The sequence below is a fragment of the Centroberyx affinis genome, unplaced genomic scaffold (genome assembly GCF_046629955.1).
Source record: "Centroberyx affinis isolate AG114_WGS23_722 - 3 ecotype Tasmania unplaced genomic scaffold, CSIRO-AGI_Caff_v1 ptg000243l_1, whole genome shotgun sequence".
In the NCBI taxonomy this organism is placed as follows: Eukaryota; Metazoa; Chordata; class Actinopteri; order Beryciformes; family Berycidae; genus Centroberyx; species Centroberyx affinis.
This window is the reverse complement of record NW_027278927.1, coordinates 345,200-372,177: the sequence shown is the minus strand read 5'-3', so window position 1 is coordinate 372,177 and position 26,978 is coordinate 345,200. Positions and strand designations below refer to the sequence as shown.

General features: G+C 46.2%; 1 protein-coding gene across 1 annotated transcript; it reads right to left on the bottom strand.

The window, feature by feature from the left end:
• Nucleotides 1-39: 39 nt before the first annotated feature.
• Nucleotides 40-26,530, bottom strand: boc (BOC cell adhesion associated, oncogene regulated). The gene is made up of 18 exons (XM_071544069.1): nt 26,346-26,530; nt 13,958-14,086; nt 12,823-13,095; nt 8,818-8,964; nt 7,894-8,037; nt 7,095-7,388; nt 5,927-6,199; nt 5,556-5,824; nt 5,189-5,354; nt 4,757-4,825; nt 4,181-4,390; nt 3,602-3,777; nt 3,221-3,443; nt 2,763-2,948; nt 2,457-2,668; nt 2,240-2,328; nt 1,798-1,946; nt 40-1,220 (listed from the first exon to the last, which is right to left on the bottom strand). Exons 2-18 carry the CDS (start codon nt 14,067-14,069, stop codon nt 1,051-1,053), a joined length of 3,162 nt encoding a protein of 1,053 aa, XP_071400170.1. The 5' UTR covers nt 14,070-14,086; nt 26,346-26,530; the 3' UTR covers nt 40-1,050.
• Between the last annotated feature and the right edge of the window lie 448 nt (nt 26,531-26,978).

The window sequence follows — 26,978 nt, the reverse complement described above, 5'->3', positions numbered from 1 at the left end:
ACAAGATGGAAAGGATGCACAAAAGAACCTGGTCGATTTCATAAGCTTTTATTTACATGCAATAGTGCTCCAGCATGTGTAACCACAGCAACGGCTACACTTGTAAGGGGAGTACAGATTCAGGATCTCCTTCATTTTGATCGCAGACATCTCTTGCGAAGACTAATACTTATGCACCAATCTGTGAGGGAAGAATAATACTGACGCCCCTGTCAAAGATCCCTCACTTGGCAGTCATTTGGTGACCAGCAAATCAGTAAACACAGAAGTGGTTGCAGTCTAGTATAAAGTTCAGCTTATTAATGACTGAGTAAAAGATATTTTCCAGAATCTCTCCCATTCAGTGATTAAAAAAAAATTCAATAACATAAAATCAAAAAAATAAATAACTATACAATATATAATCTCTTTTGAACACTACTGAAACAGAATGATTTTATGTTGCATACATTTGTTAATAGTTTGTTAATGATGAACAATGCATAATACATTTGTGTTATTTCTATACAAAATGGTAGATGGACAGTTGTACCTTGAAACCTTGGTAAAGCAACACAGAGCAAAACAGAGAAGGGAGCACCACACAATTACAGCATCAGGATGGTCCAAATGGTCCCTTTGTTTCTGGTGTACATAAAGCTAAGTACTTAAGGTCCAACTCCAAGCACTAAAGTTGGAGGTCTGCGAGGAATGACTTGAGGAGTGAGGAGTTTCTAGATCTGAAGTGCTAAATTGAGAGGAATCCCCCTCCAGATTTAAGATCCCCTGACTGATATTCACTCAGGGAATAATATCTCAGACTCATTTCCCTCCCCAAGAAATGCAGACACCACTTGAGATTACAACATGAGTTCAGCATCACAACATGACACTCCCTTTGTCCATAATGTAGTGAGGAGGATGTATGAATAAAGAGTCTTTCTTTCAATATGAAAATAACCTTATATACAGTATAACGAAACACTTTTATGTACAAAAGCATAAATATATAAATATCTGATACAAAAATAAATACTTTCTCTTGTTTCTTCTGTTTGTTTTGACAGTCTCTTATGCATCTGTTGAGTCTACTGTCCCTTCGTCCTCTGGGGACGCTTCGCTCGGGAGGATGTTCACTTCCTGTATTGTTGAATCTTGGGATTGTGGCGTTGTAGCTGTTGAAGATGATGTGGTGAAAATCCCTTCATCTTCCAGAGATAAAAGAGGAAAGGAACCTGGCTCTACATGAATAAGAAAGAGAGGAGAGAGAAATTAGTCGGTGAACATTGAAATAGAAACATGTCTTGAGAAAGGTTGGAAGAAATCAAACTCTTCTATGAAAAGCCTGTCACTGCTTTGCCCCTCTACAGCAACTTCAAAGTCTAGTGTCGTGGCAAGAAATAGCAAATATCCTCTTGAATGTAGCTAGTAACAATGTCGGAAACAGGTTCACTCCATCTTCAAACCCTTAAAATACCAGGAAAAACTGTTTCAGGCTCATTAGGGTCTGAGTGAGCTGAGATACTTTTTATCTATTAGGTTTTGAATGATTTTCTTCCAGCTTTTTATTTTAGCTCTGAACACGTCTCAGATCAAAGCATTACTCGTATGTTTAGGCTGATAAAACCTAAATCTTGTGATCATCTGAATGTCTTCATCATGCATTGAATCACTGTAATATGTAAGAGAAGAAACTTTCCAGATTTGTCACTTAAATCGACTATTTGGTAGTGAGAGGGAAACATGCAATGACTGTTAGACCTATTGTTATAATTATTTTAGTCAGCGATGGCTTCTATTGGTAGAAAGGAGACGTACCTCGAGTGATGTCATCCTCTTCTGCTACACCATAAAAGTTGGTATCACCTCCCAGTTCCTGTGAACCGACTGGCTGGTGGGAGGTGTCAAGGAGCCGAAGAGTGGAGTCATCACAAGGGCAGCAATCCTGTAGATGATGGTCAGGACCACTAAGGAAGACAGGAGTGCAAGAGTATTTAGATACACATACTTAAATCCACTCAAAATTTGTGTTTTCTGCACTATGAACTCCAACGTCATGAATTTCAGTTGAATATCAGGTCAACAAAGTCTAAAGAAATTAGAGAGAAATTTGCAAAGATTTCCTCGTTTCTTCTGCCTCAAGCGTTCTCTTTTGCTCCCCGACTTGTGGATTGTCTATGAATTATTTGATGACACCACTCCATACAAGCACCCCAAGGCAAACTGACTTATACGTATGAGGATTTACATGTAAATGTACCTGGTAGAGTAGTGGCAGACAGGCAAGTGTCCATTTGACATCATCTGTGGTAACAATGTGTCACACTCCATATCACAATCCACCTCCTCCTGCAAAAAACAAGCGCCTCTAGGTGAAAATACTCTCAAGGCTACATATGAGCACAATCTAAACTTTCATAACAATGATATCTTGTTACCAAACTACATAAGTTATAGGTCTATGAATTCTGGCTTACCTGGTGCAGTCCTGGCAGGCAGTGTGTGGGGTGATGAGGTTTTCCGTTAGGAGTGTATTCTCCATTCGGAGGGTAGACAGCATGCGGAGCGGTCATGTGGGGGTCCAGCGGGCAGTGGCCAACCAGCGCCAGGCCCTGGAGGGGAACCATGGTGTACTGGCAGGACGACACGGGGGCAGCCACAGCCGGGAAACACAGGTCGGACGTTTGCTCTGAAATGAGTACAAGACGAGAGCCGTGATTACACAGACAAGGAGGGAACAGACTCATCGCTGCCGAGCATTAGGAATCATCACCAACACTCACTCTGCTTGGCCCAGGCCCTCCACAGGCAGAAGGGGATGAAGGCTACGATGATGAAGACGAAGGCCCCCAGGACAACTCCAACTATGAGGTAGGGCAGGTCGCTGGGCCGGGGCACCAGTCCCCCCGAATGTCCTGACCCTGGAGCTGGAGCCTCCGATGGAGCAGGCCGCTGGGGGTTAAGACGAGCTGAGGATGACGCAGGAAAAGAGGGGAAACATTAGTTAGCAGGACTCTGACTGGCAACACATTAATCACCGAGGAACACATGGTTGCAGTTAAACATTTGAACAGATATTTGGCTGTCAGGCTCACTTTCCTTCACTTTGTTGCCTATTTCTGGAAGTGACCCATCTAAATTGGCCTGAAAAATTGCCCAAAGCACCAAGAGGCAACAACATAACGAGGTGTGAGTCTACATTACAGGCAAATACTCAATAATACACAAGTAATGCCCTCACCTTTCGTTTCTAGGATCACCACGTTGCCGAACTCGCTCTCTCCCCCCTCGTTGAAGCACTGCATCTTGATATCGTAGGCCGTCTCAGGCTGCAGGTCGGTGATGGAGTGCCAGTAGCGGTCTCCCTCCACCACGTCCTTCTTGTAGTCGCTGTCGTTATCGCTGTCCGTCGGCCGGTAGTAGATGTAGAAACCGTAGATGGGTGTGTTGTTGACAGGAGAGTACTGGTAAGGGGAAAAAAAATCATGTTACAATCATGAACCTGAATAACATAAAAACTTTACAAACACTGATTTAAAAAAATATTTGTAATCACACACACTGCAAAAACAGATTTTCATCCACACACACACACTTCGGCTCCTTTCTTCTATTCACTCACCGTCCACTTGAGGATGATGGTAGTCTCGTTGATGGCTTCATTGTAGGTGATGTAGGGTCCGTCTACAGGCCGCTCGTTGGTTCTCCCACCCACCACTGTGTAGGCCTTAGATGGCGCGCTGGGAGGACTGGAACCAATCACATTCACCGCCACAACACGAAACTTATAGGACGTACCTACAGGGAGAGGGACATGCCTGGTTAATCACTACTAAAGTGTCTCTGGGGGCTGCGAGCTGCACACAACGAGGCTCTATGTTGTGTGTTGAATAATGATGTTTGTTTTCAGTTTCCTTTATGTTTTTCTTTACAGAGAGAAAACGAAATGTTGATTGCAATCTGGTTATGGTTTTGATTGATTGCAGTAATTACTGAAATGACTGTAACAACACTCATTATGCTGATGAATTTAAGGGTCATGGGAATGTAATTACGAAGGACATCATCATTGTAATTATATGGTACAACATCCTACACCCCCCCCCCCACACACACACACCCCACCCCAACATGGCAGTACAAACTGTTGCTCTGAATAATAACAGCTCTGTTAATGGAAGCATGAAGATGGGAGGCCGACCTTTCTCCAGGCCTGTGATCTCCACAGAGAGCCGCGATGGGGGGATGTTCGCCACCGCCGTCACCCAGTCCTCTCCCGCCTTCTTCACCTTCTTGTACTCCACCCGAAACGACTGGATGGGGAAGCCGCGGTTGCCGCGCGGGATCCAAGTCACGTACGCGGACGTCTCTGTTGCCGTGGAGATGGTGGGCTTGTCGGGGGCCTCCGGAGCTGTGGCGAAGGAAGAGCCGTGTCAGATGGGAGACAAACACACACACTATTTATCTGTAATCATTCCTACAACACACAGACACACAAGTACGACAGTGAAAGCAAACACACACAAGAACATAAAAAGCAGGTAACACATTTAAAACTTACTGAGAGTTCATCCTCCAGTGAGAGAAATGAAAGAGAGATTGAGAAATGTGCATGTTAGTCAACAGGAGAAGGGTTAGGGGTTAACAGCATTAGTCTTATATTATCTAATTATGGCTAGCACAGTAGAAATTAGTTATAGTTAGTACATACATGAAGTTAACAAGAGGAGAGTTACAGGAGCACAGTGAAGTACAGGGTGAGAGGGGAGGGGCTTACGAGAGAGGCTGGGCGAAGGAACAGCAGCAGTTTTCGGGGGATCGTTTTGCCCTCCTGGACCCCTGCGACCTGTCGTCAGGAAAACAAGGTGAACAGTTGGATCAGTGGTTGAATTAAGGGACTGCGTTCTGAACAAAATGTTAAAGTCTTTTCATTAAATAAACAGCTTAAGTACAGTATACATAGACACAAAGAGGCAGGGATAAATAGATATAGGAGAAATGAATAGACGAAATGATAGTTTTGTATTTTTGTTAGCTGGCCACGATGTCAGCCATCATTGTTTATGACAAGGTTTATGACTTTTTAAATGCTACCAAGGATGAAGAGTGACTGGCACCATCGCTACTGAGTTAGCTGTACCCTGCATATGCCCTGGTGGCGTGTGTATAGCTATAAAAGCTTTATGGCTGCTGTGACAGTGGTGTGTACCTTTGCCAGTTCTGAAGGTCATCATGGCAGGCTGTCCCAACCCGGCACAGTTCTTGGCAGCCATCTCCACCTCATACAGGCTGTCTGGCTGCAGCTTGGCCAGGGTCAGCTTGTGCAGAGAGCCTGAGATACTGCTGGAAGTCCACTCTCCTAGAGGGTCTCCCACCTGTGAGGGAGGGACAACAGAGAAACAGGGCTTAGTTACTGACATGGGGAGTGGCTGCGTATGTGATTAAGTGTGAATGAGCAAGAAGATTAGGCGATTTATATTCACACATGTAGGGGCTTGTTGAGAAAAGAATTGCATAAATACGAGATGGTCTCTAAACTATACTTGATAACACAAACACTAAAGTCTTTGCAGTACCTTTCTGTACTTGACCATGTACTCCAGCACTGGAGCCCCTCCGTCGTGGCGTGGCCTCCAGGTGAGTTCATAGAAGTCGGCCTTGCCAGTGCGTGGCTGGCTAAGGATGATAGGGGCCTCCGCAGGTAAGATCTGCCCAGGCAGTTCGGAGCAGTCTAGGGGAAGCATGGCCCCCGCGGCCCCAGGCCTCACCGGAGCCTGCTCTCTCAGCACCTTGTCTGGGCTGAGCGGCCGCAAGATTGAGGGCAGCTTCCCACGGGACGGAATCCCTGAAAAGATACATATGAGAGTTAAGTTTGGATTAAATAGATCATCAAAGCTAATGGGAATTAAAAGAATTACATCTGTTGCTATCTGACTGAACTACTCACCGGTTGGCAGAGTGACGAGGCGGGCTGCGGCCTGGGAGCTGCCCACCCCGTTCTCAGCCATGCACTGGTACAGTCCGTCATCCTGAGGGCCCACGTTGAAGACGCGCAGGACACGGGAGGACAGGCGGTGGCGAGGAGACGGGGCGAGGGGCCGGGCGTTGTGGAGCCACATCACAGAGGGAGCGGGTTTACCCCGGGCCTGGCAGCTGAACCGCACCGTCTCTCCCCACACAACTTCCTGCTGCTGCAGCTCCACAGTCACCTGAGGAGGCTCTGAGGGAGACAGCAGAGAGACAGAGAGTCAGAGGGAGGGAGGGAGAGAGACAGGGTGCCTACCCAGCCTAGTTGTAGCTTTTGTGTGTGTGTGTGCATGCATATTCTCACGTGTGGGTACGCCTATGTGTGTGAGCAAAATCACAATTGTGCACGTGTGTATAGGCGGTATGACAGGGGTGTGGAGAGCCAGGCAGGCGAGGCCAGGCCAGCTAGTTGATGGTTGGCTGCTTGTGAATCAGGGAGAGACAGAGCTCATTAGAGCTACAGCAGCTCTCTGGCTTTAATTAGAGCCAGCTGCGGAGAGACAAGCCCACAACACACACGCGCGCACACACACACACACACACACACACACACACACACACACACACACACACACACATACACACACAGAAAATCACTGTAAAAACAGTCATCCATAACCTAGACACACTCAATCAAGTCATGCTGCAGAATAGAGCGCTCTGTCTCCACGCACTCATTCTTACACAACACCGCCCAGTCTTACATACTGCCCCTGTCTTCTCTGTCCGCCAAACAGGAGTCGCTCTAATTATTAAATCCATGACACAGACAAAACTCTAGTCATGAAAACTCTTGAAAGGGAGTAGCCAGTGGAGTCCAACGAACAAACTCACTTAAGCAAAATTAACTCCATTCACTACGTAAAGCCTATAGGGGAAACTTTGTTTAACAAATCAATTCAGGGTCTTTAGAGTTATAAAAACAATCAAAACAATCAAAACAAATCATACAAAATCCCAAACCAGAAACCAGAAAAAGTTATTAAAACCATCCTGCACCTCAACTGTGCATACTCGTACTCTTTTTGTGCACATATACACACAAAACACACACATACACATTTCCCTTGACTTCACTCTCTACTTACCAAACACCTGGACGTCATAGAGCACAGTGGCGGAGCTGTCCGAGCCGATGCCGTTGTCGGCGCGGCAGATGTAGGTGCCCGAGTCGCCCTCGGCCGCCGCATCGATCAGCAGGTTGCTGAGCAGGAAGCGCGTGTTGTTATGGAAACGCAGGTCCTGTCCGTCCTTGGCCCATGTGACGTGCGGAGTGGGGATGCCGCTGGCCACGCACTCCAGCACCAGCCGCTGGCCCTTGGTCACCATGATGGACCGAGACGCCGGGGGGTAGATGATACGAGCCGCCTCCGACGTGGAACCTGGCAAGGACAAGGACAGTCAGGCTGTGAATATGGCTCATCTTGATATCATTTTTTAAATCTGATTCCAAAAGAAGGGGTTTTGTGAGATCAAATCGCTGTGTGTCCACATTTGTGCATCTCCACTGGCTATTTATATAAATCTCTGTCTGTGTCAGTTTTTCCTGCTCTCTCCGGCTGGATTGCGTCAAGCCTATCTAGAATTACATGCGGATTTGAAGATTCAATAGCTATGAGAATAAAATCTGATTTTTATGTATTTTATGTGTGTTTTACGTGTGTTTTATGTGTGTGTCTGTTTGGATTGGATGATAAAAGTCACATTGAAACAACTGAAAAGTGTACCTCACGTTCCACATCTTCCATATATGTTTAGTTAGTGTTAGTAATGCTGCATACATGTGATGTATAAATATGTATTTGGTGTTAGGTCTTGAGATCAGTGTGTGTGTGTGTGTGTGTGTGTGTGTGTGTGTGTGTGTGTGTGTTGGACACGGTGACTCACGGCGTATACGCAGGCGGTCAGTGGAGGTGGAGGTTTTGACCTCCTGGGTGACCGGGTTGTAGGCAGCACACTTGTACGGCCCCTCGTCCTCCTGTGTGGCGTTGGCTATCTGCAGGTTCCCTGACGGCATGATGAGGTAGTTTCCTGCAGGAAAGAACAGACATCAGATTGGGCTCAAAATCACAGATGAATCAGAGCTGTACCTTTATTGTCTGTTACAGCCATCGCAAGGACAGTTAAACTGTTTTGATTCTCAATAATAATTATCATCTCCTGGGGTTGAAGAGAAGCAATACTGATTAAATTATATTTCTAGCTCAGGTTTCACAATTTATTACTTTAATGCATGAAGAATAAAGCAGAATATACAAGACTATACAGAGATGTGATCAGGACAAAGACAAACCCACTGAAAAAATCCAGTCTCTTATTGTAAGACACAGCGTGTAACATGAGTGGGACGTGCCATTACAGTGCGGTTGTTGACTGTACAGATTGCACTGTCAGCAGTGGCCACAGGGTGGCGCCCTAGAGTCTGACCAAGAGCAGGCGGGGAACGCTCCTCAATGTGGTATTCATTTCCTCTCAGATAAGCTACAGATATCAGTACCTACAGCTCCCAGGCATCATCAGCATACTGGCCGCAAACCGCTGGAGCTTTTTTTTTTTTTCCAGGCAACTTAGAAATAAATGGTTGAAAAATAAACAAGGGTATTCCCATGTTTCAACATTCTTAAGATAATTCCCTTATCACCGGTTTTACGATGGGCCAGATAGCGGGATTATAGCATTCCAGTAAGTCATGAAGAGAGATTGTCAAGAAAGAGGTAAGTGGAAAGACAGAGAGAGAGAGAGAGAGAGAGAGATGCAGAGAGAGAGAGAATTATGGGAGATCATAATGAATTAGTCCTCAAAACACAGTACCTTTGGATGTCTCCAGCCATTCCTGTTTGACGCTGTAGCGGACCTGGGCCTTGGGCTGGCTTTCAGGAAGGTGACATTCAATGACAGCCGTGTTCCCTTCGTCCACCTCGATGTCCTGCTGGTCGTCCGGCTCGAAGTCCCGCAGCTCTGGAAAACACGCAGACGGGGAAGACTGAAGTCAGCACACTTCACTGCCATATAACTGCAAAACCATTCACAACCCCTCTTCATCCTAATACATTGTGTAAATTACATGTAACAGCAGCTGTCGGCCCACGGCTTTATGAGTAGAAAACCGCAATGGAGTCTCTCATTCTGAGCAATAATAAACTTTAAAGTAATTGCACTGTGTCCATATTGGGTGTATCTCACTTCACTCTCCCCACTGTATCATAACTCCTCTCCCACAACTTCCTCCTCTGCTCAATCTAATATGCTCTATCTTCAAAAAAAATAAAATCATACAGCTCTTATTTGTATTTCTTTTCCTCACACTTTTCCTCTAACATGATCTTTCTAAAGTCACGGGAATATTGTCAGGGCGCTGTGGCTCTGACTTCCTCACTCTTAAATAAACTCTCCTAAAATGTAAAATGGGAGTATCTAGCATTCGAGTTGGTCTCATTAATTGTGTCTAATGTTAGTGTGGCTCTGGTTAGCGTGGTTCAGGTTCTGTGGGAATGGGGAGTGGGATTACTGAGGCCATGTGCTGCGACTCCGTCCCGCAGACACACAGTCTGCACAGCACAGACACCCATCTGACCCCTGACCCCTAAACCCCCACATGGGGGCCTGGAGGCCTGGCCACGGGGTCAAAGGTGAGAGGTGTCCATCCTCTAGAGTTTCAGGGAAAGATAACCAGTTTGGATTGGGAGGAAACAGCGCAACGCAAAGAAAGCGGAGTCGGGGGAGAGAGACGCTGCCATTTTAAAAGTCTAGAAGGAGAAGGAATCAAAAATGAGACCGGGAGAGAAGGAGCAACAGAGGAAAGGAAACGAGAGCAGGGAACGGCGCGGGAGGGGGAAAAAGAAAGAGCGGCTGAGTGAAAAGAACGTCACAAATGGAGAGATTTGTCATGAAGCAGTCCAACAGTGAAATGAAAGATAAATAAAACTTCTCCGAGAACCTAATTAAACGTCTACCAGCCTTTGTTGATTTATTCTTAACAAACACAGCCTCTCTCCATTCTTTCCAGAGGTGCTATAACTGACGTGTTTTTCTTGGACCGGCAGCGCTCTTTTGGCAAACAGGCGAGACCGAGCCGGCGGGATATACACTCGGCTGACGAGACTTTGTATACAGCTCTAACTCAATAAGCAAAGTTTAGTTAAGGCCACGGTATCTACTGATAGGGACAGTGAAGTGATTTACTCAACGCACTGAACAAACACCTTCACTGCGCTCGACTGCAGAAGGAGAGCAGGGGGGGGGGGTTTCTATATCTGATCTATTCACCATGCATGCTGGATCTGTGTCTCTGTCTGTCTGTCTGGCTGGCTTTAATGGGAGAAATGGGCCATGGGGGTCTGCGGCTTTGGCAGGTGACCCCCCGCCCCCGCCTCCCCCTCCCCCACCTCCACCACCACCATCTACACACACAGACAAACACATGTACACACACGTACACAATGCTCCCACTCCGTTTCAACTCCTATCCTGAGAGATGAGAATCCCAGGACATGTCATGCTAAGTGGTGTATATGTGTGTGTGTGTGTGTGTGTGTGTGTGTGTGTGTGTGTGTGTGTGTGTGTGTGTGTGTGTGTGTGTGTGCGTGTGTGGAGTGTGGGGGTGGAGCCTTGAAGAAGAGAGGCCTGGTGACGCTCCATTTGCTAAATCAATCAGGCCCTGTTTTTACAGCTACCCCCTGCCTGCTCTCCTCCTCTCTACCCCCCACCCCCACCCCCACCCCACCCTCCCATCCCCCCACCACCTCCTCCTCCTCCCTGCTTCTCCCAAATTCCTCCAGTTACACCTTTTAACCCCCCACCACCACCACCACCACCACCCCGCATTCTTCACAGGAACAAACCCCGCATGGGTGCCTCTCAGGTGTGTGTGCGTGCATGTGAGCTTGTGTGTGTGTGAGTGTGTGTGTGTGTGTGTGCATCCTGCTGGCCCCGGGTGAGAAGAGGGATGGAGGATTGATGGTATTTATAAAGTGAAGCAGACCTCCCTCACCAGGACTGCTTGGCAAGGCCGACTTAAATATTTCTTGGGAGACAGTGCATTCATCATCTTTATGTGTGGAGGTAGGAGGCCTGCATGTATGTGTGTGTGTGTGTGTGTGTGTGTGTGTGTGTGTGTGTGTGTGTGTGTGTGTGTGTGTGTGTGTGTGTGAGTGTGTATGAACTGTAAGATGTTTATGTAACGTGCGTTCGTGTTGTGCAGATACATGTCGAGATTCTCCCGTCTCTGTTTTCGGCGCAAAGGGAGGTTGATTGTCTACAAAGGAATTCGAGCAAGGAGTTTTAAATAATGCCAAAAACAGCGCAGTCCCAGTGGGAGAGAGTCCAGACAGATTCTTTACAGCGGGCCTGGAACCAAACTATCTTGATCCGGCTCACACACACACTCACAGACTCACAAAAAACATGTGCGTATATATAACTAAGAGGAAAACAGCACGCACATGGAAAGACACACGCACACACTCCCTGTGGAGCGATTCCTGAGGCGGTCTGAGGGTGGCCGAGGGGAGAGCGTTATTAAATTAGAGAAGAAGAGGGGGGGCAAACAGTCTGGCTCCACATGTGGTTACCTCAACATGATTCATCGACTATTGGATCTATCAATGATATTTAATGCCTTGTGTACATATGGGGTTTGTCCATAAAGCTCTGCACACTTTCTCATAAACACACACACAGCTTGACAAATAACGCTCAGCAGAAGTGAGAGGAAAAATGAAAACGGGGAGGGAGGCAGAGATAACGAAAAGAGGAGAGAGAGAGAGAAAGAGAGAAAGTGAAAGATAATGAGAGGTGGGAAGGGAGAGAGAGCGACGGGGCGAAGAGTGAAAAATGTGTGAAGGAAGAGAATGTGAGTGTGTGTGCGTGTGTGTAAGGTTATGGAGGGCTTCAAGGAGACAGAGAATGTGACATCACGTCTCATCTTGTGGAAGGATCCTGTCTCAACTGGCCTGAAACACCTCCAGTTTCTCCAGCTACAGCAGCCTCATGCATCACACAACGCACAAAAGAGGGAGTACACTCAGTCGCGCCCTCTTGCTGCATCTAATAGTGTGCTCTACTCAATCATACGCCCTCATCCTCTTTCCACCCCCTCCCCCCCCCACACACACAACAACCTTATCTCCCCACTTTTGCCAAACAGCCCTCTGCCCAATTATGAGGCCATAATTTCAGGCGAGCCCTGCTGTCGGGCCCTGTGGAGAGGAATGTGGTGTTGTGGGGAGCAGAGGGGCCCCAGCCCCGGCCCCGGTCCCCTAGCCCTGCTCTGACCGGCCCCGGCCCCAGGGTCCCCTCCATTCCTCCGGCTCAGGTTACACCGCTTCAGGCCCCCTCTCAGCCTGCTCCCACTCCCCTGATGCGTATCAAATATAACACGGCACACTCAGTCCAGCACCGCACTAAAGATGTCAGCATCCAGAATAATTCACTTCAACCCCGTTAGATCAATACACACTATGGGCCTTAGAGCTGTATGACCCTGCATAAAAGCAGAGTGAATACTGCATGACTGCACACTGCTATCATCACTAATCAATGTTGTGTCAGGATGGTTTTAGAACCATGAGCACTAAAACTGTAGCTGTACCTTTGTAAAATCAGCAGACTGAGACTATCCACTGGCAGTGGAAAAGTACATAGTTTACAGTGTTGTGTTCTAGAAAAATGTTAGCAAACAAGCCCCTCCTTTCCAACTGTGTTTTTGTTTTGGTTGAAGAAAATTAAGTCAAAGGCGCTCTTTGGATACTCCGAAAAACATAAAAGACCAGTGTGTTTGTGTTTGTTTTTTGTAGCTTAGTGTGGGTGGCTACTCACTGGCAGCGGTGACGTTAGCCGGCACACTGGCCAGGGCTCCTGCAGCGGTGCTGGCCACACACTGGTATCTGCCCAGCGTCAGGTTGGAGAGGGTGGGGATGACCAGGGTGCCGGGCCCCAGCAACACGTCCAGGTCCCCGTCCGCCAGCCCCTGGCCGTTCAGGCGCCAGCTGATGTTGGCGGAGGCGGGCCGGGCGCTGCAGCGCAGGGTCACGCTGCCCCCCAACTTCTGCACCACCGACAGAGGCTCCTCAGTGAACACTGGCACCTCGTCTGACAGGGAGGAGATCATACACAGCAGTTAGCAGCAAAATAAAAAATATTAGGACAGCTTTGCAGTTTTGTGTTTTTTTTACTTTATACAACTCTGCATACAGTCACTGTTCTGATTAAAAGATGAAAATTAGGAAAACAACATACTGCACTACTTCTGACTATAAATTTGTGGTAAGTGGTAATCCGTGAGATTCTTTATTTATTATTATTTTGTCTCCATCTTTGTTGCTAAGCGCTCATTGCTGTGGTGTTTTTGCACTGCACTTCCCAGAAACTGCTTGTTAATCAAACAGCGTGTCCAGTACTGTGAGAACTTTTTCCTTGGATTTTCTGTTGATGAAGTTTGAGTTTCTGTAGGTGGAGCTCTTTTCTTTGTCTGTTCATGGTGGCTGTCACAGCTCATGCTAACTACCTACTACTACTTTCTGTGCACCAGAGGACTTTTTCCTTGGTAAGACCTACCTGGCGCCAGGTGTTTTGAACAGTAAATGTAGCAAATGTAAAAGCTTTCATGAACCAGGTATAGGTTCAATCACTATTGTGCTCATAGCAATCGGCGACAGAATATAGCAAAACGGAAAAGTGTTTATATGAAAATTTCACGGATTATTACTTTACAACATTTTAGGGAGAAGGCAGTTGTTGCAGGCAGCCTCAATTTTAGAGAGTAAGAGAGAGAAAAAGAAGAGATAACAAGAAAGTGAGAGTCAGAAAGAGACTGAGAGGTTAAGGAAAGAAATAAGGAAAGATATAGAATGAGAGAGGATAAAACACAGGTGCATGGCATAAGACAAACATAAACATAAACAAATGTTGTTCACGTTGTTGTGCTGACAGTAAGCGATCATCTCATACTCACCGGAGACAGAGGCGCCGCTCTGCAGGCAGCACAGCAGCACTGCAGCCAGAGCGCACAACACTGGAGCCCTTCTCTTTTTCATCCACGGAGTCCAGTCCAGCTTTCCAGACATCTTCCATACACTACCCCCTGCAACACACACACACACACACACACACAGGAAGGTTAGAGGGTCATATACAGACTTGGTACACTCATAACAAACAGTGTAAGCCAAGTCCCACTGACTGAAACACACACATGTACACACACACACACACAACCAAACACATACACAAACACACATGCAGAACTGCACAGAGCATAAAACCACTGACAGTCCGCTTGGAAACATACAGATAGATCTAAACACTAAAACTCCCATTCATGCTCATTCATACACATGGCTGAAACTCCTCTCTCCCTCTATCGCACTTGTATACACACACACACACACACACACACACACAGCTATGAGCGAAACACAACCCAGGCAAGCCAGTGCACTCTGCGGTACCCTCAGCAGCCCAACTCCAGACACAAATAAAGCCTTTCTTTTCTGTCAGCCCCCATCTCGCCGCTGACCCTGTCTCCCCTCCACCCCCCCTCCCTCTCTCCGCCTGTACCCGCACCCAGCAATGGTCTATGTTCATCAAAGGGGCGCCCTCATTCTGCGGGCCGTAACCTGACCCCCCCACCCCCCCCACCCCACCCCGCCCGCACCTTCCCACTCAGGTGTAACTGATACAGGTAGAGGGTCCAGGAGGAGGGAGGAGGGGAAGAGGGAGGTGGGGAGGGAAGGAGAGGAGAAGGGAAAACACAGAGCCTGCATTCAGCGCTCGGCACAAAGAACAACTAATGAGAGGCAGGACAGGGAGGGGGACGGGGGAAATATATATCACAGCAGAGAGGAGAATGTGTGTGTGTGTGTGGAGAGGGTTCTTTTATAGTTCAGTGCAGTATGTATTAGGGTGGAAAATGGAGAGGACTAGGAGAAAGCAAGACTAGGAGAGAGAGCGCGAGAGAGAGCGAGAGAGAGAGAGAGAGAGAGAGAGAGAGAGAGAGAGAGAGAGAGAGAGAGAGGGACTAATGGTAATGGTCAGTCTATTAACAGTTAATGTAGAGAGGGGAGCTTTTCTCTCTCCCTTGTCGCTCCCTGCCAAGTTTCCCGAATTCTTTCCTGTCAGGTTAAACTAACAACTTCCCGTCAGGATGAGGAGGGTGGTCCTTAGCTCTCAGACTCAATCTCTCCCTCTCTGTCTCTCTCTCTCTCACACACACACTCTTTCGCCCCCTCTCTCTCTCTCCCTCTATCCGTCATACACATACATGTCATCAAACATGCACATACTCAAGGGGATACATTGTGCTGCATCTATATAATTGGAAACACACAACTTTCTCACACATATTTGCCCTGATCCTATTATGGCAAGGGAATGATTGATGAAGCTCCAAGCTTCAATGACAGAGACTAGCAACTAAACACAGACACACACACACACACACAGAGGGGCCAAAGCAGGACAGTGAAGAGAATGGAAACTCTTACAGCAGCGCAACTTCATCATCTAATGGCCCCAGTAAAAATGTTTGGTTGCCAGGCACATTTATTGAAAATGAGCAAACCAGTGTGCTGATGGAAAAACGGCTGTTAACTAAGCGACTGCCACACTCACCCATACGCTACACCGTTGCATTTTAATTGCATATTACAAATGCACATAAACAATTTCTACATAGTTTATTCTCATGGCATAAACAGAAACCGACAACTGCTGTCAGACGCACACCAAAACACACACGTCCTCTGTGTCCCAGTCATTCATTCACTCGCTCACTCAGAGCAGCCCATCAGTAGTGGGCTGCCTCGGTAAACAAACAGCGTGCTACTGCCTCCTGTGGCTTCTGCGGCCGGGAGCCGTATGGACACAACCCAGGACAGCTGCCCATAAAAGACACATACATCTGTATCAAGCACCTGTCCCAACTGTGAGAGTCACTAACCGTAAACCACACTGGTGAATCTGCCAACTGGACACACAGCGGGACACATTAACTAGGCCTCGGGACATGTCACATGGCCAGTTTTGAACACAAATTTTGAACAGTCTACATATTTATGTATATGAGTGTTTACACTTTCTAACACCCCTCTTTCTGTCGATTTCTGTCGCTCCCTCTTTCACACACAAGCAATAACAGAAAAGTAGCGACAGTGAGACAAAAGGAGGGACAGAAACAGAGAGCGAGCCCTGTGATAACAGTGCGATGGTATGAGAAGGCCCCTTGTACATCAGCACTCCCTAAAAACAGCCTTACTCCTCTGAGCCTGTCTGTCTGATTCATTAGTCAGCTGGGTCCTGTGTTTGCTTAGCAGATACCCTGCCTCAAGATGAAAAGTTGGCCTGACATCTATGTCCAACTTTTTCCATCTATCCTTCCCAGAGAAGTCACACACAGAGAGGGAGAGTGGTAGAGAGAGAGAGAGAGAGAGAGAGAGAGAGAGAGAGAGAAGCCTCCTCTGCATCAGCAAGACTGATAAAAACCAGAACATACAGACAGACAGCACCACTGATTTAGGAACCAATAGACTGTGTGTGTGCGCGTGTGTGTGTGCGCCTGTTGGGTTACTGCCTTAACACTGAGGAACAACGTTGCATGGCAAATACTTTGTGGGAGTAGTTTTGTGGTTTTTTGTAGAAAACATACTTCAGTGTCAGTTCAGGGAGAAGAGAGCTGTTCAAATCAGCCTGTTCTGGTGCAGAAATATGATTATATGAGTCACTGAAGTATGATTATAAGAGAGTTATACCATGCTTATGGGTAAATTGTTTAGGTCTACTGGATAGCTTCACTAATACAGGTGCATGTGTGTGTGTGTGCACCATGGGTATGTGAATATGGTGTGTAGGCATGCATCATGTGTGAAGGTATGTGAGAGCCATATATGTCGGTGTGTGAGAGAGTCACTTGATAGAAGTTCATTGTGAGCGTGCTAAGTAAAGGAACCGGGGCCCCTGTTCTCCCGGGCCACTGCCGGTCCCATTGTCCCCCTGCCTCCGTGGATAAATTCATTTTGACAACCCTGCTAATTGGATAAAACCAGACTGGAGCCTCCTCCCTGCGCTCTCACATTCCATCTGCTTTCTGGCATGGAGAGGACATAGAGCGAGGGGGAGAGGGAGGGTGGCAGGGCAGGGTAGTAACTCCTTCTGAGGAGCTGAGCTGTTGAATATTTATCACCTCTCACCCCTCATCCCCCCCCTCCTGCCTCTCTCCATTTCTACCCCCCCCCTTTCTCTCCCCAGTTTTACGTCTTTTTACACCCCCTGGCCCCCCTCCCTCGAGGTTCTCCAAACACCACAAAGCCCCCCCTTTAGATAAACACATGCGGTGTCAAGTGTGGGGAGTGCCGGGGTTCAACTGCCCCGCTCGGGCCCGCGGCCCACAATGCCACGCTGCATAGCTGCCATGCGGGAGGCCGGTTGCCCCTGGCGACGCTAACAGGCAGAACGCACCTTAATAGAGTGGAGAGTCATTGTAAAGCAGTGAGCCGGCGCACGGACAAAGACCCCGTGGACCCCCGGAGAAAGGGGAGACGCTACTCTGAAGGGCCCGGGGAAGAGCTGATGGGCCCTGCTCAATGGCCAAAGAGGAGAGGGGGGGCTCAATGACCAAGAGGTTTGCGAGTAGTGTGTGGAGAGTTTTTTTTTGGATGGGGGGGGTGTTCAATGCCTTTGGGGATTGATGTGAGATGGGTGAAGGGGGTTTGCGGGGGCAGCGGGGGGCGGAGGGTGGAGAGGTTGACTGAGAAAGCAGAACGGGGACTCAAATTAATAGAGGGGATGTCAACTGGCAGGCGAGCAGGAGGAGAGAGCAGGGCCTCGTCAATGAGAGGGTGTGTTTGAGAGAGCGTGTGTGAGAGCGTCGCTGAATGTCCCAACATATTTTCCCCTCACTCTGTCAATCTGTTTGCTGGCCTCTTGGTCTGGCTGGGGTTGTGCTGAGTGGGAGAGGATGAGGAGGACCCAGCGAGTGCTTAACAAACTGAAAACACGACCCAGTCTACCAGCATCTCCGTCCCACCAGACCAACATGCAGGGAGAGAGGAACAACAAGGCAACAAAGACAAGGGCAGGCAAGGATTTTAGAAAGTTACACATAGACGAAGAGAGATTTCGATCAGCTTCATCATCCAACAGTCTAACAGCATTAATTCATATTTGGCTGGGCGGTACACAAGTACGAACAAATGTATGCATTTGTTTATTACCATAGTTATCAATAACTCATTGTTTGTTTTGTTACCCATTTATACAATATGATCATGTTTTTTTTTCAACAGATTTCCACAGTATAATGACCAAACCATCTGAATGGAGGAGAAACTTGTGGGAACTGACTGTTTTGGTATCCTAGAGTCATGCAATTTTCAGAAAGTATAATTTGTTTTGGAAAAAACAAATTCCACCATGTATCATCATGGTGTCAAAAATACGAAAAATATGGTAACGATATTTTTACCATGTCGCCAACTGCTAGATGTGGCATTCTCTACCTCATCCTGCCATGGATAATGCTGACCATTTGTTTCCATACTTCTCTCCTGTACTTCACACATGCAGTAAACTTGGCAAAGATCAAATCCAAATCTATTCCCATCCATCACTTCGTTATCCAGCGACGGGCTTTCTTGGACAAGAACAGAACATTCTTATTATTAAGTCTTATCTTGGCACGGGACTCTGCCCAACAGGTGGAGAGGGGGGCGATCCAAATCCTCCACTCGAGCCATCACTCGTTCTCATGCCATAAAATTACACATCAAAAGCATCTAAGCATCTCTAACGAGGTTGAGAAATCCCCCCCCCCTCCCCAAACACGCACACACACATACTCACCCTTCACAAAGTATTAACGAGCTATATGCCCGACCCTCCTCCCCCCTCTCCGACACTAACGAGCTACAGAGCGTCTCGGGGATTAACGAGAAGGATCTGGACAGGCCTGCAATGGAAAAGGGGGGGGGCGTTCTAATCAATTAGGCACCGCTGCATTTGCATAATTTAGATAACGAAGCCGAATTAACCGCAGAGAGCTAATTACGGTGCCGTGGTGAACACACCCACCGACATTCCTGCGCCCGGCGTGGGATGCCAGCATGCCCACCAAGGCCATGGGAACGGGATCGTGCCTCATGAGGGAGACTGAGCCAGATACTCCACACACCAAACAGCAACGCACGGACCAGCAGCCCATCACACTTGCAGACAAACACACATGCACACAAAAGCCTGGTTCTACTCATAATATGCTCAGTATATAAAAAAAAGATTAGTGCAATATATTCAGGGTGAGAAAGTGAGAAAACGTGTGTGTGTGTGCATGCATTAGTGTACGTGTGTTAAGACTCTCTGGGGAACGAAGACCATTTCTGAGAAGCTTTCACCAAGCGCCAAGAGTCTCACTGCATAGTCACACACTACCTAATCATTCCCATACAACGCTGGGGCCAAACTAATGCCCACGATTTCACAGTACTCGTCTCTCTCACACACACACATACACACACACACACACACACACACACGCTGTTACATATTTCATTTACCCACACCCTTTCTTTCTCTGCCTCTCTCTCTTTCTTTTCTCTCTCTCTCGCAAGACACACATACGCACACTTGATGACACATAAGCAAGCAATCACACAAACTCCGATTACATGGTAAAAGTATACTCACAGAGGATAAATATGCAAACCTCAGGAAGTTTTTCCAACACCAAATGTCAACACAAAAAAAACAGACTACCACTTATCCGTGTCCTGAGATGATAAAACACAAACGCATACATGCTAAAAACATACAGACTTTCATAGCCGTGCATATATGCAGCCTACTGCCTGTGTGTTCCTCCATCATAGGGAAGGGGGGTGGGGGGGGGGGGTGTAGAGGGAGAGATTGAGGGGAGAGAGGGAAGAAGGCAAAAGGAGGGAGGGATGGGGGGGTTAAAGGGGCCCCCAGCTCCTTTGGCAGCTCATGCATCAGAGTGAATGGAACCAATTATAAATCAAGAGCAATTTCTCCCCATTATTCAGCAGGATCCAGAAGAGAGAGAGGGAGAGAGAGAGAGAGAGAGAGAGAGAGAGCCTGGCCCGACTTTCCTATAACTCTCTCTGGGAGATGAAGGGAGGAAGAGGAAGGGAGAGGGAGAGAGAGAGAGGGGGGAGGGAATGGCTAGAGAGTGAAATATTATATGAAAAACAGATATGAGGAGGCATTAGGAAATTGAGATAAGGCAGAGCAAGAGAAGGAGGGAGAAGGGAGACAGAGGGAGAAAGAGAGAGAGATGAGGGAATGAGGCAAGACTGTAAAGTTATGTGAAACAAGAGGAGGGAGGGGAAAAGAGAAAGACTGTAAAGTTATATGAAAAACAGATATGAATAGGAATTAGACAACTGAGGTGAGGCAGGAAATTGAGCAGGAGAAGAAATGTGGAGTAGAGAGAGAGCAGAGCGTCAACTGTGTGTTAGATGGAGCAGTAACAGACTGGTTATTCCATGGTTATAAAGGGAAAACTGCAGGGTCTGAAAGAGTTTCTTAAGAGGAGAAACAGCTGGAGGAGGCTTGTTTCAAAGAAAGCTCTCAGTTTCAGAAGCTGGATTAGTGTGTGTGTGTGTGTATGTGTGTGTGTGTGTGTGTGTGTGTGTGTGTGTGTGTGAGAGAGAGGGTAAAGCAGAGTGGGATTGCTACCATTTGTCCTGTCAGTCAGGGGCATGGATGCTCTCTATCGTACGGGGGAAAGCTCTGAAATATCATAAAATAAAATCTCACACATACGCAAGCACACAGTTGGACAGCAGACAGAGGAGCACTGTTGATGGAAAATTCCAGCACTGATAACCTCAGGGGCCCACGAACTAACTAATCTGGTGCCCAGTGATTTATTCTGTTGAATCATGTCTTCTCCTGCCAGTTTGACATTCTTCGATGATGAGTTTTTCTCTCTGGGGCAAAACTTGAAATCTTATTATTGGTTAAAGCCCTGGAACATAACCCAGATTTCCTCGACGCTTTCAGTTTTCTGGGACTTTTATTGTTTCTTTCGCTGCACAAACACATGCATACAGTCTAGCTTGTAAAACGATGTGTGTGTGTGTGTGTGTGTGTGTGTGTGTGTGTGTGTGTGTATGGAAGTGCATGAATACAGTAAGATGGCCTGTTCCAGGTTGTAGTATGTGCACAAAAACTGACTGGTAGACCCAGAAACGCCAAACTAAATCAAGCAAACAAAATGAAGCAAAATTCAGGTTTGTGTGTGTGTGTGTGAGAGAGAGAGAGAGAGAGAGAGAGAGAGAGAGAGAGAGAGAGAGAGAGAGAAAGTGAGTGAGTGAGTGAGTGAGAGAAAGTGAGAGACAGACATTGAATGGTTGCAGTCAGAGTGCTATCTTGTGCTTGTGTGAATGATCTATTAGAGGGTGTCTGGGTTGCTCTTGGCTCGTAATAACGCTCCCTAATCTTTGTCCAAATATCTGCTTTGCACACACAGAGCTATTTGTCTACACACACACACACACACACACACACTGCTTACTTAACCAAGTCTGGAGTTGATCAATGATCTAAGAGCACTACGCCACTAGTCTCACTATGGCAAACAACACAATGTGTGTGTGTGTGTGTGTGTGTGTGGTTGGGTAACTTTATTATCCAATCAGGAGCTTAACTTTTACTTTAAGTACTGGAACAAATCAACTCAATTGCTTTAGAAGGCTTTGGATAATCTCTATTAGATCGTTAAGACAATGAATGAAAATGGTAAGAGAGATCTAATTATTTTTTATGATATAGCCATAAACCGAAGATGGGCATGTCCAGATATGGTCTTGGAACGTTATTTGAAAACTAATAAATAGAGTTATGTATGGGGAAAGTTGCAAACTGAATCGCACATTTGTCTCTCAACTGTCCATTTTCCATCTGGCGCATTTCTCCCTTCCCTGTCCCCGTCTCGACAATCTCATTCTGCTTGATCGTCGCCTATTTTATTAGCCTCTATAACTTTCGGTCAGAATTTCCTCTCACCATTCCCCCGCTTTTTTTTTACCTCACATTCCTCCCCCCTCTCTGTGGTCCTGGCTGAAAGGGAGGAGGCTGGAGGGGAGAGGGGAGAGGTATGCAGCCCCAGGGGAGGAGACTGGACCCTGGCCACCTGCTGCTCCAGGTGTCCCTCTCTGGTTCTCCATGTCTGACTGGACACAGAAACCCTCCGGGGCACGAGGCCCGAGCCCGAGCCTACAATCTGTCAGCGCTCGAGGCCTAATGCACCGTATGTCAACAGGCCAATAATGTTCAGCTCGGGGATATCAGGCGGCCTTATTTGGCAATGAGTGCGTTGCTGGTTTATGAAAAATAAGTTATCCCAGCAAAACCCTCTCTGAAATATGAAATGTAAACTACCCCTCTCTCTCTCTCTCTCATACACACATTCTTTCTCTCCCTCTCTCGCCCCTTCTCTCTTTCGGACGCAGTCACTTCACACGACCACGCAGGTGATCCTCAGCGGAGGCAGGTTCAGGACCAGAGTGACAGGCAGCACATTCCAGCGTGAAGAGATAATCCTGATCGGACAGGAACTATCACTCACACACACAAAAAAACAGGTACACACACACACACACACACACACACACACACACACACACACACACACACACACACACACACACGTACGTACACGGGCGTGCACGCAGGCCCACAGATTTTGCCTGCAGGCTGTTATGGCTGCATGAGTGTACCCGCTGTCGTAGAGATGAAAGCATACCCTCAGGAAGGATTTTTTTTCTCCTTTGTCAATTAACACCAACGTTACACCCTCTAAAATAACAATACAGTCTTCCAGAACCACAGGCAAAACTTTTGGGAACTTTGGCATACAGTCACAAACTGAGGATCCAAGTCAAATGGAGTCGAGCCAGCAGGAATAGCAATCGTTATGGAATCACTGCCTGTTTGTTATCTTGAAATGCATTTTTCTATCTAAAGCAGACTGAGATTTACATCCACTATCCATGTGGATGATTTAAAAACACAACATACTTGTGCAGAGCAAGAGACAAACAAGTTAAAGCCTATCCTTCAACAGATATGAAGACATTACATCATACTTGAAAATGGCAGAATTAATGTCAGAACCAAAATAAGCAATGAATGAGAAACACTATTGCCATTGGGCGCATACCTAAATCCACACAGTAATTCATCTTTATAGGCTGTGATACATATGAAAGCTATGGTGCTAAAGCCTGGATGGTAAATTACTACCAGGCACTAGCCAAATGGTGGTAAATTTGGCAGCTTTGTCTCCTCTAAAAGCCACTTTGGCAGGTAACTGTGATCAATCAACCATAATTACAAGTTCCTACCCTAGTCTAAAGGTGAAAGTGGCTGGTATGGTTTGACATGCATTAGCATCTGGAACCACTGGACAAAAAAAGTTAATTTCCTGGCCAATAGTTGAGATTCACCTACAGCTGGACATGGCCTTTAGTGATCAACAACCAAAACAACAGGAACATTCTAATAGGCTGTCACTATGTTATGTCTTCTGCTTCCAGGTAATGTCCATTGTTTTGGCATGGAACTGCAGCCTGGATGCTTTTCATTCATCAACATATCCCTAACAAAAAACACAAAAATTACTATAACATTTCTATAGGGACTTATAGTGCATCTGTACTCAATAGTGAGTTTATGGTGAACTTTCTTGATGGTATTTTTTATCCCCTATGGTATTACTACATGATTTTCTGTGGTATCATAGTAGCTGCATGACATTTTGAAGATCTGCTGTTATATGTGCATACTACACTGTACACTGATTACTACACTGTAAAATAAAACGTATTGTTTCAACTTTAAAAAGTTAGTGTCCGTGCTGCCTTAAAATTGTGAGTTGACTTAAGTAGTACTGAATAGTTAGGTCAAAGATCATTAGTTAGTTGTTCTAATGTAGAAAAGCTAACTGAGTGAACTTAAGACAATAAGTTCAATCAACAAATGTCTAGTCATGCTGATTTGTGTTTCCAAGTTGAATGCATTAACTGATAAACTGAAATCCAGTGTTATTTATTTTTTCACAAGGTTTGCTAGGTTTGCGTTTCAGTTCCTCTTGTATTACATGATTAATACACAGCTCAGCATATAGTCTGCAGCTGCAATACACTTACTTGTAGTGGATTGTACTTTCCATGTGCATCAGAGAGAAAATTGATTGTGAATTTTCCCATTTTTTTAAATCAGAAAATGACCTATGATTCACCAAATATACATACATAACAAGTCTCTATCCTGTAACTTCATTCAAACCAGAAGAAGGAAGAGTTTCTGGAGAGTTAAACCGAATACAATGCATACTGGGAAGTCTGCTAATAAACTAACAGTGTTGAGTTTAGTGAATGCTTTATAAGGTGTTCTTTCAACTCATAATTTGAAGTCACAAGATGTGAACTCATGATGTTAAGTCATGAAGCTCATAACTAGCACTTTTAAGTTGAAATTGACAAACACATCTATATACATTGTGTTAATGGATAAAGATGAGTTGATTGCACTATGAGTTTTTACAGTGTACAGTTCTGTTGTGCAAGGGACAGATAATGGCTCCTCATAAGAAAACAAATAAGGTCAAGGACTGTGAGATACAGGCAGATAATCAGACTGGAATCAATTAGTTCAACTTTGATCCACCCGACCGCCAATGATGATCAACAACAACAACAAACCCCGCCACTAAACAACAAGAGGCTCCTTTTTCCCCCCAAGACCAATTAATTCCCTTATGCTGTGCGCCTAATTGGAGGAGGCCAGGCCATTCGTTTCGACTTTTAATCCAAGTGACATTGATTCAGCGGGAACAATCAAGCCCTCTTGTCTGATGCCATGTCTGTCACTGAATTGCCGAGGTTTCTCCATGCGAGCCAGTCGGGGCTAAATGTAATCCAAATAACAAAACGACACCTGGGGTTGGAAACTTGAGCCCCTGCGGCTGTTCCTGCAGCCCCCTCCGTGTCCATGTACCCCCCCTACCTCTCTCTCTCAAACCGGGCCCCGGTGACTGACACCCCGGCCAAGACTCATTAGCAGCCTCGAAGGATTAAGACAAACATTTTCTCATTAAATCATCCCTGAATGAGAAGAGGATGATATCAGAAGTATAGAGAGAGGCTCTTGACAGCTAGGCAGGATGCTGCATTCCGCGCTGCACTAATGGTTCAGAATAGCTGAGCAGCTGTCAATTTATTGGAGGCCCTAATTAGGTTATTCTGACACTAGGACTTTGGTTTGGTGGCGAGGGGGACTGGGACTTTAGAAATACACGCAATTAGCGTTGTTATAGTTTGCTTTATGCGTATAATAAAATCTGCTCGTTCCATTTTGTGCAGAAACAAGCTAATAAAGAAAATGTAGACAGGGATGTAGTGGAGATTAAACCCATCTAAACCCAGTTAACCCTAATTTATGTTTTCAATAAACTGTACCCACATTTTTAGGGTGACATAAATCTTTAAATCGTAAATGCATGTGCATCATAGTAAACAGTATGAAACTGATGAGTTGAAGGAAGAAAGGGCATTTAAGGGGGAAAGCATTATACTTTCCTGAAAATATTGTTGATTTGTGTTTATATTAATGGTTACTTGCCTTGTGATGATGACCGACTGGAGCTTTTAAGTTAGCACTACATCACTGCACTCCAGCGATGATATGGGGGTAAATCTGGCAGAGCTCACCATGTCTGTTTTCTGTTACCCTATGGGAGCGACTATAGGCTGAGGCCTGCAAACCCCAGGCACCTTTTCCCCAAAAACACACACGAAACTCCAAAAACACTGCTATGAACCTCTGCTACGTGTCACACAAAGCCCATCCCTGCCAAATACCTGTACAGCACTGTAATATTTGGCAGAAATTAGCTAAACTAAAAAGAAAAGTTATGAAAATATGGACGCAGAGCTCGTTCCATCAACAACAGGCTAAGTCCCAAAGCAAAGTTAACATTTCTTTTCCAAGAGTATCATCCTAAACCGATAACCAGAGCGCGCATTTACACCCAAACACTGGAGATATTTGCTCCGAATACTTTTTAGCAAAGTTATCGGGCATCACTCCGACGAAGAAACAAAACAAATGTTGCTATCATAGTAGTCACCAGCATGCAACATGGTAGTCTAACCCCAAAAATCACTAGTTGTACTATTTATGAAGCAACACATGCGTTGGTAAAACATACTGTAGGACTGCAACTATGTAGTAAAACACATACATTTATCTATTACTTTGTAATACATGTTGTTACGCAGCGCAACAGCGCAAAAACATGAGCCGCTTGAAGGGATAAAACTTACCAAAACTGCTATATTTGGTGCTCACACCTTGTTTTCACAACCCGATCTTCAATTCTCCTCTCTTCTATGTTGAGTTTAGTCCGAAAAGCAACACTTTTTACTTCTCTTTTCCCTCTAAAGCCTTACTGCTTTAGTAATTTACTGCGATGCCACCGACATTTTCTTCGGCTCCCCAAGTTCTCACATTGAAAGGCCGTTTTTGGATGACTGAGCTCTCAAACAATTCTCCCTTTTGCGACGCCTTTTCGGGTCCTCCCACTTCCCAAGCAGGAGGAGGGATCTGAACAATAGGGACTGGCTCCCAAAATCCCAGAGTTGGGTACAGCTCTGCCGTTTCTACCAACTGCAGATCCTTACACACCAGTTCTGAACACTTTTTAGTGATAGTGCGTACAACTAGAGCTGGGGCCACTATTTACCAACCACAGGCACTATATCTACAGGGGAAATGTCTTAAAAACTAGTTTTCTTCAGGACTACGGTGTCCCGGTGGAGGAAAGTGCGCCCCCTCCCCCTCCTCCTGTTCCCCCTGATTTGGTATGCGTTGGTCCCCACAGAGTTTGTATTGACCCCCGTCCATTGAGGCCTGCAGGCCCTCCAGTGCAGCTGTGCTGTGTTGTGTTGTGGACGGGA

Bases quoted from the DNA above. Each gene is read 5' to 3' on its own strand.
- boc (XM_071544069.1), bottom strand. From the start codon at position 14,069: ATGTCTGGAAAGCTGGACTGGACTCCGTGGATGAAAAAGAGAAGGGCT. The intron at 6,200-7,094 runs GTAAGTAGAGAG...TGTCTCCCTCAG, and splicing joins CTATGACGTCCAGGTGTTTG to AGCCTCCTCAGGTGACTGTG. The intron at 2,949-3,220 runs GTGAGGGCATTA...CGTCATCCTCAG, and splicing joins GGTGATCCTAGAAACGAAAG to CTCGTCTTAACCCCCAGCGG.